The sequence below is a fragment of the Electrona antarctica genome (genome assembly GCF_951216825.1).
Source record: "Electrona antarctica genome assembly, chromosome: 18".
Classification (NCBI taxonomy): Eukaryota; Metazoa; Chordata; class Actinopteri; order Myctophiformes; family Myctophidae; genus Electrona; species Electrona antarctica.
This window is the reverse complement of record NC_136799.1, coordinates 22,474,857-22,491,135: the sequence shown is the minus strand read 5'-3', so window position 1 is coordinate 22,491,135 and position 16,279 is coordinate 22,474,857. Positions and strand designations below refer to the sequence as shown.

At 42.4% G+C, this 16,279-nt stretch overlaps 1 protein-coding gene across 1 annotated transcript in view; it reads left to right on the top strand.

Moving 5' to 3' along the window:
- Positions 1-4,602: 4,602 nt before the first annotated feature.
- The window catches only part of slc25a21 (solute carrier family 25 member 21), a 119,862-nt gene continuing 108,185 nt past the window's right edge, over positions 4,603-16,279 (top strand). Inside the window, exons 1-3 of the mRNA XM_079527730.1 lie at positions 4,603-4,713; positions 5,027-5,260; positions 5,350-5,441. Coding sequence (XP_079383856.1) covers positions 5,372-5,441 — 70 coding nt within the window. The 5' untranslated portion in view covers positions 4,603-4,713; positions 5,027-5,260; positions 5,350-5,371. The remainder of the gene's footprint in view (positions 4,714-5,026; positions 5,261-5,349; positions 5,442-16,279) is intronic.

Below are 16,279 nucleotides of genomic sequence, written 5' to 3'. Positions count from 1 at the left end.
CCACAATATTATCTTCTGCACTTGACTATATATCTTTTTCTAAACTTTTATTGATGTTTTATTTTCATCATTAGACAACCATGAGTGAACTTAAACATGGTTTCTATATCTATTTATTTTTGTATAAAATATATTTCAATCTAAATTATAATAGAATTGCATAAAGTATTTTCTAGTCTTGAGATACTGAAATATTCTTTCCTCGAGTGTAATTCACCCAGGAAACGCGGTGTTATGCAATTTAGTCTTGTGGGAAATAGAACACTTCTTTTACACTCATCATAACTTTTTTTCACTCATTACATTATAAAATTATGGATTTACACTTGACACTGGTTATATTTTATACATGGCGAATCCAGGGTGTGGGTTTGGTTTGGGGGTTGCAAGCAGATTTGACTTTCTGTCCAAACGGGTCAAAGTGGTAATGGCATTTTCCTGCCAAATTTGCGTTATAAATCATTCATTTTTATGGTTTGTCTGAAGCCCGTGTTCCGTAGCTGCTCTTTTATGAAATGAAATACTCATTATAAGCATTGATGCTGACTCTGTGCACTGCACCTCCATTGCTTGTCAAACTACCGAATAACTTCTCTAATTTTTCCATGGAGAAATGTGCCCAGCCAAAATGCTTTATGAGATTTCTAATCCACCTTCAATATTAAATAAAAGATTTCAGTGTGGCAAAAACTTTTTTTTTCCTTTTTCTGTTATTGTCAGATCACAGATATTCTTGCATTTTAGCCAGATCAGAAATAAAAAGACATGTTCACACACACACACACACACACACACACACACACACACACACACACGTAATATAAAAATATGTAACAGAACAAGGCACCAAAACAAAAACAACGGCCGAAACAAACAAATATGGAATTTAGTTCAAAATAAGCATTGGTGAGTCGAGAGTTTTTGTTGATGTAATTGTAAGGTGTGTGGATGTGTGTGCGTGCGTGCGTGCGTGCGTGCGTGCGTGCGTGCGCGCCGGTGAAGCTAGTTAACAGGCAAGTCTAATGTGATGTTAGAGTGGGCCTACATTTTTTCAAGTATGAGGTTTGTTGCTGGAGTGTAATATGTAATTTGTTCCACTGATATGTGCTCTTTGAGGAGATTTATCCATTGCTTAATGATTATTGTATTTCTAGTTTTCCAGTTTAAAAGTATAGTTTTCTTGGCGATAGTTAAGGCAATGTTTTGTTCCAAACCCTCATTTAATAGCTGACTATATTTATTTTGCAGGCTTTAGGCTTAGGGTACATGTGAAAGTGATTTTAAATCTATACGCTTATAGGGCGGTATGTGCATCATGTGCGTGCACCGTGCACGTGCGTGTTGTATTGTGTGTGTGTGTTTGTGTAAAAGAGGAACAGAAAATAGGCTATAGGCTAGTAGGCTATAGTCAGGGACGGATTAACCTCCACGAGGCCCCACCAGGTTTTTTGAGTGGTGCAACCACTCCTATAGACAGCTATGTGTGTCTCTGGCTGGCTGGCTGGCTGGCTGGCTGTGTCCGTCCCTGCCTGGCTGGCTGTGTCTGAGCACGGAAATTGCGTTTGGTTTGTTTGCACAACCAAGTGTCACTGTTGCACAGCCTAACACACACACACACACACACACACACACACACACACACACACACACACACACACACACACACACACACACACACACACACACACACACACACACACACACACACAAACAGTATATATGATGATTTGTGGTGTTATAGTACAGTACAGTGACAGTACAGTACAGTAGAGGGCCCACCTGGGGACCCCCACTAGGGGGTTTTCATGATGTTGAATCCATTCCAAGCATTCGTTTTGCAAAAAAAACACTCCTTGGGCTATAAACGGCCATAGCTACTAGCCCAAATGTGCTGACATCATCACATTTGTGATTACGGCTATGGCCTAAGGAGTGTATTTTGTGCAAAACTAATGCTTGGAATGGATTCAGCATCATGAAAACCCCCTAGTTTGACATGTCACATGCTACATAAAGGATGATGAAATTTAGATTTTTTTTTCCTTATAGGTTGTTAATGGTATGGTCAGATATTATGCCAATTATGAAAATTGCTCAACATAAGCAAGTTAGCATCCGGCAGTTTCTACATGCTGGGGACCCATACTCAACATTTCTAACATAAAACGTTGGTGTACTCAACATTTCCGGGTTCACATTCTGGCTACTAGACTATATATGCATACGCCTACTCACATAAATAAGAACAAAGTACTAAGTTAAGCAACTATGATACCATATCAATTTACGCCTTGACCTTATATAGTCTCGCGAGACAGCCTGGCGACAATTTTCCACAATCTTGAGCGCACACATCCCACTCCTAACCAGGACCACAATGGAAACAAGCAGGGTTGTTGTGGTATTTTAAGCAGAGGCTTCTTCAAGGTTAACCTGCTATCTAATATTGTTGACATGCCAGGAGGAGCCCATCAGATGAAAACAAGACCAACAATATAGCTGCAAGCAGCGATAAGACGGGGCCAAGCAATAACAAAAATCACACCTGTGTCAACTGAGCTGCTGAACAACAACTGCTCAACAACACCGTTGGCTAGCTGCAGTTATAGTTATAGTGCTCAGTTCGGCTGCTGGTGGTCTCTCTAGCACCGTTCCCATTTTGTTGCGCAATCGTCGTTGTGTTTGCCTCTCGCCGCAATGACCATTCTGGCTATATAGCCTACCCTACTGGTCCACAAGATTCGATACACCACCAAGATACCCATGTACCTGTCTAGATACTTCCTTAATGTTAACGAAGTCCACACCCACAACACCAGAGGGAGTGCAACGAACCATGTACAACCCAGATTCGGCACAAACAAGGGACTAAATTCTTTTCGCTCCTATGCCACCAAAATGTGGAACGCCCTACCAACTGTCATTAAGACATGCGAATCCCTTGACTCTTTCAAAACCGCTCTCAAAGGGCATCTACGGACGGCTGCAATTCGAAACTGGCCCCTGTAAAATCGGAATCCCTCAAACACGAACGCAAGGACAACACAAGAGACGGTCGCGGCCACACAGCCAACTCAAGGTATGGCCACTGAGCCAACTTGGGGACCCAACGCAGCTCCTCCAAGGAAAAAAAAACAAATTAACGGAGCTGAACGTGAATCCCCCCCACCGCCCACCCCTTTTTTTCCCCCTCACTGTATATGTTTCTTTTCCCTTTTTACCTCCTTTATGATGAATTCCTGTTCTGTCTATAGAAGTGTCTATTTGTACGTCTCTAAATGTTTTGATGATTTGAACATGGTGGACCCTATTGGAAACAAGTGTAATGCTTAATTGGGTCGTCCACTCACAGTTAACAGCCTTTGTATTGAGTTTGTGCTTGAAATGTACTGTAATTCTGCAAACTGTTAATAAATTCTTCAATCAATCAATCAATCAAACCCTACGTGCAGTAACTGCAGTTGCACTCTAGTCTCAACTCTCGATCTCAAATATTGTCCCCACACTATTTACGTCCCGATAGCGCCACTGCCCAGCGGTATTGCAGCTGTTCGTTCCCTAAACAGACAGACAGACAGACAGACAGACAGACAGACAGGTTCATGAGCTATGCCTGTTCAAAGTTTGCATTTTCAATTGAGTGCTATAGCGCCACCCTTTGGCCAATGGTTGTGGGCTTTGCGTCCTCACCGTTTGGCATAGCCCTCTACCATATTGCCAAGTTCCGCGAAAAACGGTTAAGCCAGAACTGCAATTTTTGGTGGAAGAATAAGGAATCACACCGTGTGAAGGGAGGGGCGCTCTTGCATCTTATCATCATACATCATCTCATTCTGGCCAATCACAATTTGCGTCCTCACTTTTCCGTCTTCACTTTTCTGTCCTCACTTATTATCCTCAATACATACTTTGCTCAGCCAAGCAAATCATCAAATCAAACCAAATCATTGCTATGGGGTGATCAGCCAATCAAATCATCGCTATTATCCACACAAACACACAAAGCTGGGCAAAGAAAAAGAAGACAAATACAATAAGCCCTTATTGCTTGGCCCCTTCAATATTGGAAGCACTGTCTGCCAGGCAAACACTTTAATACTGTAAACTGTACACATACAAATGAAAAATGGATAGTGAGTCCAAGTCAAGAGGACATGCTAAAATAGTCTCTATAGGCTGTCATAAGTAAATTATCCATAACTAATCATTAATCTATATATTGTGATTAGATCACCAATCTATCAACTTCAAGTATAGGGCTTTTTGTGTTATGCTTTTAACAATCATTGTAAAAGCATACCACTTACAAACTGTTAATAAAGTATTCAATCAATCAAAATCCGTCATGTGCCTATAGAATCATAGGGATATGGTTTGATACAGATGGCACATTACGGTTTGATAGGACCGTCTCACGCCAGTGTCACGCCATGACTTGCTAGCTGGGTAGGCCCGTAGCCTACGGGCTGATTGGGCTTAGGCCAGTTGAGCACTATTCTTACATAATAATGGTCTCCTATAATCAATTCAAACAGTATGTCTCGTCATCCTCGCAGACAGGTTTGACAGGAACAGGATACAGCTCAAAGTAAGAAAAGTTGCATGCCCATATGCCGATGGTGTAAAATGTTATAATAGAGTTTAGAATATAACCAGTTCAGCACTTTTCATAAATCCAGATACATTTCTGCAATTGGGACTTCTATGATAAAGGTAGGAGGCGTAGGCTACACATCACCATAGTAGGCCTATGCTGTTTTGAGTATTAGTAGCCTACAGCAATACACGTCTGTATTAATTGTTTTAATTATAGTGATTTCGAATAGTTTGTAAGCGTCTGACATGCTGGTCATATTAGCTCTGGTCCATCCATAGCCTTACTGCCGGCGTTGCGACGGCATTAGAGCTATGGACCAGAGCTATGGTCATATCGACCTTTGGCTTTGTCGCACTTTCCGAGCGGCCATTTAATTGGTTCCATTTCTCTGTGTGAATTTACATAATGTAGTTTGCTTGCTCTTTACAGCGCGAGTTTTGTGAAGCAGCTGTTTTGGAGTAATTGATACCATCACATCAGCTCCCTCGTTGCTACATGCAGCACCACAGACCGCAGCACTCGGAATGATATCGCTGCGACTCTTTCTACGGCGTCGAGGCAGCAACTGAACAGCGACCACCAGCTTTAATCTGTTCAAACTTTCAAAGCTAAAACAGTGACACAAGAAGACCTCACTTTAACATTGATTCAAAGAAAGACAGGGTGGGTTTTTTATTCCTTGGCAGTTTATGAACATGAATATGAACTGCGTAGTGCCAATGTTTAGATGTTTTTTGAATGTCTGCTTACAGGAAACTCATTGGAAAGTTCAACATGACAACCAAAAAACCGAGAAGTTTACTACGGGAAGCATCTCATCAGATTATTGCCGGCGGGTCCGCAGGTAAGACTTTTTGAATCCATCCTTTTTTTAAACAAGTGATAATTAAGCAATACGTTCTGAATGTAGCCTGCTCAACACAGTAACAGCATGTGTCAGTTACTACTCCGTTTCGGAATCCACCCCCGCGTTGAATTCAAGGCTAAACTAATGGCAACAATGTTCTGATGCAAATTCAGAATGTGAGTGTGTGTGAACAATCGCGGCGGCTATTATAGGCTAATAACACTCGAGCAAATTTGGAGCAATATTAATAATGATCGCCCTCGCTCCCTACCCGGAATGTGTCTGCATGTGGAACCTTCAGAAAACATTCCCCAATGTTTGGTTCCGCTTCCCCCCGTGTCCCTGTCAAGCGAAAGGGCATGAAAGTGAAGAACTGCAAAATAACAAGTCAAATATGGATATTATCACATATCCGTATTAGAATAATGAAATAGTTTAAATTAGTTTGTAAACAGCTGTGTTTTGTGTTCCTCGCACCCTTCTGGTGGGTGGAGCCACACATTACCATGTCAAAGCCAACATTTACATCTGCAGTTTCTGTTGGCTAACGGTTCCAGAGTATTATAATATTCTTCTGAATGGTTCATGCTTCAGGCGAGCTACAGGTCACCACCGCCAATAGGTTAGGGGCGGAGTATAGAAGCCATTGTTCACCTTTTCCTGACTGCTAGTAGTGTGTGGAAAAACTTCACAAACTTTGAGAGCCTTTTACTTAGATTCTTGGTTAGAGGTTTAACTACATTCATATTTACAATTTCAATTTTAGGCATTTAGCAGACGCTCTTAATCCAGAGCGATTTACAGTAGGCCTAAGTAAGAACCAGTAAGACGCCCTGAGGGCGAGAAATGAGCGAGGTCGCGTGCACGCCTGGGTGACGGCAGACTGCTGGGTGAGCGCTGGCGCTTTGGCATGGGGGGTCAGATCAACATATGGAATGAATTAATTCTGTCCTAGCCATATGTGGAGTGTGTCTTGAGTGTTTGATGACGTCAGATCAACATATGGAATGTCAGAACAGGAAGGACGGGTGAAGGGGGTATCTGGTGGGCGTGATGTCATGAGGTGTGACCATATATGGAGGCGTGATGTCACGAGGCGTGACCATATATGGAGGCGTGATGTCACAAGGAGTGACCATATATGGAGGTGTGATGTCACGAGGCGTGACCATATATGGAGGCGTGGGGTGACTAACTGACGGACGGGAGATGCAGCTTTTCATAGTAAATGCAACCTACAGTCGTCGAGGCTAGGGCTAAGGGCAGGTGCTACAGGCTAAGATAGAGTCTGAAGAGGTGGGTTTTCAGACTACGGCGGAAGATTGGGAGTGAGAGCAGTTCTGATTGCAATGGGAAGTGCATAGTGTTGGAGCCAGAATGGAGAAGAGTTTGGGACGTGTAGAGCGTTGTCTCTGCATTTTAGTGAATGTACTTCCAGCTTCCCTGCGTTGGCTGATCTGAGCGAGCGGGAGGGTTTGTAGGGTCCGATCAGACTTGCAAGATATGGGGGTGCCATACCTTTGGTTGCTTTGAAGGCCAGCATCAGAGTTCAGTTTTGTACTCAGCGGGCAGCGACCGGGAGCCAATGGAGGGAGCGGAGAAGGGGGGACATCATCATGTGATCATTTAGGTTAGTTGAAGACCAAGCGAGCTGCGGCATTCTGGATCAATTGGAGAGGCTTAAGTAAGGAGAGAGTTACAATAGTTTTGATATAACTGAAGGAGCTGGGCTGACTCCTGGGTGAGGAAGGGTCTAATTCATCAAATGTTATTTAGTGTAAACCTACAGGACTGCACATATTAAAGCATCTTCTTCAAGTAGTTTCTGGACACTAGCGGCCAGGTATTGGAGCGGTGTGCACCGCTCAAAAAATAAATCATCTTATACACGGTTAGAAAAAAAGGAGAACGTTTAGGCCTACACTGCCCTACAGTATCGAAATAAAGAGGTGGGTTTCTTTTTTACAGGGGGCAGTTTCGAATTGCAGATGCCCGTAAGTGGTCTTTGAGAGCGGATTTGGATTCACATTTCTTAGCGGCTGTTGGTAGGGCGTTCCAAATCTTTGTGGCATAGGACACAATTTAACCCCTTGTTTGAGCCGAATCTGGGTTGAACGTGGTTTGTGAAACTCCCTCTGGCGTTGTGATCGTGTACTTCGTTGACATTCAGAAAGTATTTTGACAGGTACATGGGTATTTTTGTGGTGTATCAAATCTTGGAGACAAGGCCTATTGCAAGTTGCTGTACTCTGTCGTCAACCCTAAGCCATTCCAACCTATCAAAATGAGCAGGGGTGAGTAAGTAGTAGTTAGTAGTAGTACAGTAAGTAGCCTGACTAGTTTGTTTTGGGATGTTTGGAGCCTTGATTTTAGGGCCTATGAATTACATGCATAGTCGAAGAAACCTTGTATGAATGATTGTGTGTGGGGGGCCGCACAGCGTGCGTGGCTTGCGCACACACGGAAATGTATGGGTTCCCCAAATGCATTTTGTGCTCAAACACGAAGATTTATGTACATATAATGCATTTGTGCACAGTAATAGTAAGGATAATATTCCGTTATGTCTATACAAGTATACCGTATGCTACCTTAGAATAGATGCGCATCGTACACACCTTACCTGTAACTTTCATTCGCATTCGTGGAATGGGATGTTCTGAAGCCATATAATATTATAATTCGTACATTAGTTTGTCCAGCTTTTGGTGTGTGTCCACAAACTTTGTCCTACACAAACATTAAATTCCCATTGACAATGAATGGAGAATTTTACGTCATAGTGTAAATTTTACGTCATAGTCAAATTAAACTAAGCTTCTGAAGGAGGCGGTCGCACTTTTTTTTCCTCTCTCCCTCGCTCGTGTTTTTGCCTGCTGCTGTCTGTCTCCCAGAGCGTCTCTTCTACAATGTCTCTTCGAAACCCCTGAAACTATCAAAACATGGAATTAATCATGGAATTAGTGTGCTGGTCTCTGTACGTGATAGACAACTTTTTTTCGACATGTAAATTGGGTTCTGGAGAGCCCGCTCAATGCCCTGATGGATCTTCCCCCGCAGGTTATACCCAAGACTACAAGACTTGGCGTGTAATGTGCATGGAGATTCTCAGCGTAGAAGAGGTATATCTATTTGGATTTACGGTGACAAGATGTCTGCTGATCGGGCTGTGCATTGGTTTTGTGTACCGAAGAATTGGAAAGGAGCTGGGCAGGGCACTTGGGGAGATACATCAGAAGATGGAGACGATCTTGGAACAGGTCAGCGCCCTGCAGAGAGCCATGATGGACAGAGTGCCATAACGGACAGAGAGGAGATGTAGCCATATTATATCCCTCGCTCTAAAAACGAATCTGGATTCCCCCCCATTGACAATCTCCACATGAAGAAACAGCGCAAGAAAAGAACCCTCTGCCTCCCCCCCACCTCCCTGACACCTGTTGTGTCTTCGTCTATGGGCCGTGCTCGTTTTCCACTGAACCAGCCATAATAACGCAGGACTTGAGGCAACATGACATGGCCTTCGGGAGATATGCGGGAACACACTTACACAAACACATGAGATTGAACTTTACCATCGAACTATCCCATGGACACACATGTCTCTACACACAGCCGCCTTCCACCCCCCCCCCCCGTCCCGTCCCGTCCCGTCCCGTCCTGTCAGCTGGGTTATCTTTTTTCCTCCCCCCCATGCAGCTCATCCCATAGACTATTGTTTCTAAGACTATCTCTTTCGAGAATAGAACTAGGGTGGTAGTTGCCGGGTCTAATTTGCTGCCTTTCTTGTGCAGGGGGGTTACTTTTGCAAGTTTGAAATCTTGAGGGACCTTTCCTTGTTTGCTGGAGAGGTGTATTATGTGGGTGATGATTGTAGCAATGGAGACAGCTGAGTCTCTGAGAAAGCTTTCATAATCTGTAAAAAGGTCTACTGTATATCAAGTGTTTAACGTGACTACACATAGTCCACCTGACTCCTGTTTGCCAGGTGAGAGGGAGGGGTGGAAAGTAAAGACACGTGTGAAACAGCTCCTCCCTCAGTCACAATACATTCTATTCTAAACCTATAAGAGCTGAATTGTAATTATGAGATATATACAGTATACACCCGAATTCATTCGCAATACAACTCATAATTGTGAGTTAATTAGGAAGGTGGTTGCTGGGGAGTGGAGGTTTATTATAGACATTAGCATGTGTATAACTTTAGCAGATATGGTAATGAAAGCCTGCAGTTTCAGGGTTTATCAAAGGATTGATTCGAGGAAGAGGCCAGCAGAGTACACGAAGGAATGTCGTTGATGTTATAGTGAAGTATGAACCAAAGTAAAGGGATCTGACCAATCGGACCAAACCACCTTTATTGATGAAGGTGTATCCGTAAAGCAGCTTGTGGTTAGTCAGGGGCAGCCACTTGACTTTAGCATACAGAGTGAAATGATGGGAGATTATAACCGGTAATACACCATGGTAAGCAGTGTCTAACGTGTAGTGAGGTGGAACAGGCATTTCTACATAAAACATCACCATGATCTAATACTAGTAGTAAGTAGTAAGTAGTAAGTATTTTTGCCTCAGGAGAAAAGCACAACTTGTTTCTGAAATAGAAACGCAGTGCTTTTAGTTTCTTAACCAGATATTGTGGTTATAAGACAAACATTCACCAATTATCAATTTATTGAGCTACAGTACATAACCAAACCGCCATGTGGTCTGTTCTTGGATTAATGACTCCTACTCATGACTCTGGCACTTTTGCACATAGACTACTGGGATCAGTGGGATGTACACTGGTCACTGGTATCATAATTAGAGGCTTGCTTAGGCTAACTGCTGTAAATGTTATGTTTTACTGTAGATAGATTGTATATTCTCTGTTATATCTGCTGTAGATTGACTGTACATATACTTATTCATTCTGACACTGTGTAGCTGGTTAACACTTTACAGTGTAAAGTGTGTGTGTGTAAAGTTTACACAAACAAACAAACACACGCGCGCGCACACACACACACACACACACACACACATGCAAAACTAGCCTCTTTGATACATGGATGTTTAAAAATAACTAGACAAAGTTATACTAGTATATACAGTATGTATACATAAAACTATGTTGTCAATGTATACATGTTAAAGTGTGAATGTCAAATGTTTCATGCATTTGAAAAAGTACATGGTAAAATAATAATTTAATACAAACATGATCTTCCTATTAACTTTGACAGTTCAAAATCACTGTGATTGAACATTAATAACATCACTTGTGATGACAGCACATATAAAAGCCTTTCTTTTATAGTACTACACATTAAAGAAAGGCTCTAATCTTTGATGTCATAAAAGACAAAAGCGGAGGAGTTCTACTAATGATGAGTTGGAGAATAACTTTATGGCATCATAGTGTCTATTTGAGCGATTCCATTCAAACAAACACAAACACAAGCTATTTTCACAATATTTATCTGTGGAAACGAGTCAAACTAAATGTAGCCTCGGAAACCCAGACGTTTTTATTTCCAGGGAGAAAGAATAAAAGTCTGGGGCCGAGTCAAGGGGGCAGGCAGACTTTCCAACGTTGAAGCTCTGGGTCCTAGTGGTAGGAGGAGGGACTACAGGCGGACCCGTGGATTCATGACCGGGAAACCCCGTGCAGCTGGGCTTTAACGTTGAGCGCTCGGTTGCCCTACGTCACTCAGGACCTCAAAGTTGAGGTCCTGGGAGGGACTTCCGGCAGTCTTCCGGGTGCTTCAAAACGCCACTGAGCAACTTCCACTGACATGAATAGCTGGGGGGGCGGAGCTTCGCGCCAGTTCAGTCTCTATTATATATATACTCTATGGGCCGAGTCCACTTTATAGAGTAGCGCAAACGTCCATCGCTCTCTGCTGATTTCTGATCGTCTGCACCTTTGTTGACGCACACCCGTACACAGTACACACACACACTCCTCTCACTCTGTCGCTCTAATTAATTAGTCTCATGTCGCGCAGCTGCGTCTAGATTCTCCCGGCGTATCCTGCCGGGAGCTGCCTATGCCATAGAACGCATAGGTGGACCCCAGGCTAAACTAAATATAATGGCTCCAATTCCAAGTATTTGTTTTGGGGGGTCCCAAGTTGAAACAGTAAACAAATATTATATAGATTAGATTACAGAATCATAATATCTTAAAATAAATTTATATCTATCAGAACAATATTTTTATCTAAATAATTAGTAATTTAAAAACATGTTTCTTAAAGTCTTGTCTTTGGCCTGTATTTAAGTGCTGCACACGGTCACCACAGATACATATAAATCTATGGTTATTGAAATACAGGATCTGGGTTGTAGTTACTGTCTATAAGTGAATTTGTCATATTTGAGTGGGAAAGGCAACATTGTAATTGTTTGAGTCAGAATGGCTAGCAGACAATACAGACGTGTTGAAACGTGTTGAAATGTGTTCTTGTTTGGTATAAGCACACTGTATCTTGGTTCAGTGTTTAATGCGACAGAGACGGACAGAGAATGATTAATTTGAGAATAGTGATCTGAGATAAAGCCATTGACATAAACAAACAAGTAACTTAAACAGTTTATTCATTTTCATTATGGAATCCTCAGAATGGTTCTCCTGTCATTTTAATAGGAATGAGTTTTGTGTTCAGCAATTCTGGCAATGCTGCCTGTTTTCCTGTAATGTAAGCATGACCTTGACACAAGCAGTAGCCTATACCTCCCTTATCGCTAACTAGGCTATCTCCCTGCATGCTTTCCCCCAGAGAACTACTTTACCCAAACCTTGAATGTTTAATGTATTTCTCCTTTGAGCTTGTGTCTTACAATGTTAAGTGTCTCCGACTCAGTTTGCGGCAACAATTACTAGTTCATACTCATACAGAATTCCACAACACTATCCTAGCTCCAATGCATGCACCAATCCACCCACTACTCAACCCATGCACTAATCAACCCACCACCGCCTGCCCAAACCCCATGCACGGATCCACTAGCCTGGCTAATAAGCCAGACTAATATCACACAACACTGTCGCGGTATATCAGTCTGGGCTGGCTCCACTTGGATTTCATTTCCCGGGGAACATTTTCTCTTTGACGCAATTGGTCAGAGCTACTGTCAGTCAAAAGTCTCAAGCATTGAACGTCACTGTACCAAAGCCCGCCCATATTGCATACCGTGTCCCGATTGGTCCGACCTGTTCTCGATTGTAGGAAAGAGGCGTGCTACTGAGCCTCGCCAGACCGAAATCCGCTGGTAGGCAACTTTTTTTTTGCCAACGGCTGATTCGGTCTGGTTTATTAACCAGGCTACGGATCCACAACTGCCTAGCACCATGCACCGATCCACCGCTTGTGTCTACCAGCTCTACCCTCACCCTGAATGTAACCTGTTGGGAGCACCCCATGTCAGTTACTCAACAGGCACAGGGCAGAAAATCTTGAATCTTGAAAAAATAAATCATAAAACACTTTGCCCCCAGTAGAATGACCTCAATGTTTCCCCTCACCTGCACTCGGCCTCAGTCCTCTCCAGATCCAAGTTCTCTCTGGGGTGCTGTTATTGTTGTGTGTCTTGATTCAGTGTTAACAAGGATGGAGGGAGACCAGTGTTAATTTATGTGTGACCCGGTCACAGATTTGGAGAAGGGCGGGGGGCGAGGGGGGTGTTCTGGCTGTCTGGACAAGCTGCAGTTTATTTTTTACCGTTGGAGAGACCACTGGACCAGCTCCACCTCCTTGTGTAAGGATTGGCTGTTAGGCACTATTCTTTTCTCTTGTTGGATGAAGGTTTACAGTCACAGTCCCTGTTATGTTCCTTTACTTGCAACAAGCTGAGTGCCAGAGATCAAAGTGTAAAATCACCTGTTGTTTGTGCAAGTTTGGTTGGATTGTGGTCACTGTTTTGTGTGTGTGTGTGTGTGTGTGTGTGTGTGTGTGTGTGTGTGTGTGTGTGTGTGTGGCTGCGCGCATGGATGGCTGCGCGCATGTCTTTAAATCTGAGTGTAATTGTCATGTAGTTGTACAGTGTTTTGAAGGTCATGCTTAAAAGTGAATAATCTAGTCTGTTTTTGTAGCCCTTCAGTTTCATATAATATCTGTTTGCACCACAAGGGGGAAGCAGTGACTTGATGTTTGCTAAACAGCAGTGGGTGTTTCTTGAAGCAATGACTTCTGCATGCTAATTAGTAGAATGTATTGGGATATTATTGGGCTTCCTTTTTGTATTGCGATGTATAAAAATAACAATATAGAAGGCTATGTGGCTTTGTTGTGGGATATATGAAATATACATTTAATGTCAAATACTGGAGATCACATATAGACTAGAGAAGGACACAATCAATTCTAAACGGTGCTTATTTGATGAATAAACTAATGAATACATTCAAAATATGAAAATTATTGTAAATATATATACGTTCATGCTTAAATATCCATTAATGTTACTTAATTTACATAGTAAATTGCTTGAATGTGTAGTTTTTCGTCATTCCTAACCAAATATCCTGTTTTTCAAGTCTTTGAGTAAATTGATACCTCGGTAGCAAATGGAGTGTGACGACAAGAGACAGACGGCATAGAGTATGATTGGGTTCTCTGTGTCGCACTGTCAGAACTTCATTCAAATTACACTCCAACTCTCTTGATTTAATTGGTTTTAAACAGTGAGTCTAAGATTAGGCGGGATAGAACAAATAAAGCCACTTAGCTTAAATGAAGTGAAGGAAGTAAAGAGCGAGAGAAAATCAAATAAATAAAGTCAAACAAAGCGGGGGGAACTTCATGAAGATTATTCACTGACCGAGATTCCCATTACAAACGACTGTTTCCTCTCCCAGCTTCGATTGGCTGCCACAATCAGAGCCGAATTAGACCTAATATTTATTTCCAGAAACAATTGTACATGTTTTAGTGGGGCTTTGATTGAACTCCCGGCGGACATGTTGTAGACAGATGTTTAGATGACCTCATGTTTGAAGTAATGTTGATTTTGGAAGGGGGGGGGGGGGGGGGGGCTTTGCCGACGTCTCTCTAAATCAGATCCCCCCCCTGCCTCTCCCATCCTCGCAAGCAGCCCCCAGTGCCCCCCATCCCCTACACACACACACACACACACACACGCACGCACACACACACGCGCACACAAACTTGCTCGCACGCACGCACACACACACACACACACACACACCTCATCTCATACACACATACATCTCATACACATACTGTACACGTATCTCTCTCTCTCTCTCACAAACACACATCTCATAGACAGTAGACACACACATGCGCCTACACGCACGCACGCATGCACGCGCACACACACACACACACACACACACACACACACACACACACACACACACACACACACACACACACACACACACACACACACACACACACACACACACAGGAACACACGCACACACCCTGCTAGACTGTGTGTCTCAGTCTGGGAGGGCAGGCGAAGGCACATCCCTCATATATTTAATGTGTGCTTTGGCTCAGAGGAGTCATTTACATTTTTGACAGACAGATGTCCGTGGAGTTTGTGGATGGCTTGGTTAAAATGAAGCATGCTAGTGCTGAAGGATGGCTACTTAACCGGACACATCTGTATTTGGTTCTCGGTGCTTCTCTCTCCCCATACGTGTCTCCTTTAAAACCAGAGTAAAAAAACAGCAAAGTATCTGTCAGGACAGCCGCGATGGCTGTCCTGACAGATTTTCATTACATTGATTATTAGAAGCTCATGGGTACACAGTAAAATCCTCAGTGTTAATTTAACTCTGACATTGTACAAATGAGTTAATCTGCTCAAAGTATACATAAATGAGCATGGATTTGTTTTTTTATTTTCTTCAGTGAGTGGTGACTTCTTTTTCAATACAACAGATGTCAGATATTACATTTGGAAAGGAGTTTGTTCTGCTCTTTGAAGACATTTCATGCTAGAGTGTAGCTATCGTTAGCATAACCTCCCTCCCTCATTTAATTTGAAGCGGGGAAAATAGATCTCAACAGCAAATGTTTAAAATAAAATCAACAAAACAAAACAAAACAAGATTTATTATCTCCTTCAGCTAATTACCGTTCTCAGGAAATGTGAAGGATCACAATGTCAAAGGGAATCAGTGGACTGTGACCAGGCATGAAGTGAAAAGGTAATTTATGTAGCACGGGATGCCATGCTTCCCTAAATAGATTGATACGTCCAACAGGTAGACACTTAGGCTACTAAAACGGCGATGATGGCAAAATAATAGATGGTTTGGCGTACTATTTGTGGCATCGTACTGGTTACGGGTTGACATATTTTAATAGGCTTTAAATTGCTCTCATGGCTTATACTGAAGCAGGTATAAGGCCCAATAAAAATAAGAAAAATGCCTATGGTGAGTACCACTTATAGAAAAATAGATCATTGTTATGGGGACCAGTGGGTATTCCAAGACTTATTTAGCTTAAGTTTATATGTTACACATGTTTACCTCAAATCATGCTTTACTCTAACTAAACTTAAATGGTCTGCAACTTGTGGCAATCTCGTTCTGTACTTGGCTGTCTTCCTATGCTACAAACAAACAGCATTAGGCAATGTTTAATAACAACCACACAGAGTGAAATCCTCAGTGTTAATGTATCCATTTGTACACTCAGTTGAACATAAAGTTCCACTGAGTGTACACTGAGTGAACATAAAACTTCTAAAAACAAACAGTTTAAATGTTATTTTAACCAATAGGTGTACTATGTTAATACACAATAGACCTATAACTAGCACATCTGCATGGAAACTTTCCCTACTTTTCCTTTGGGGAATTT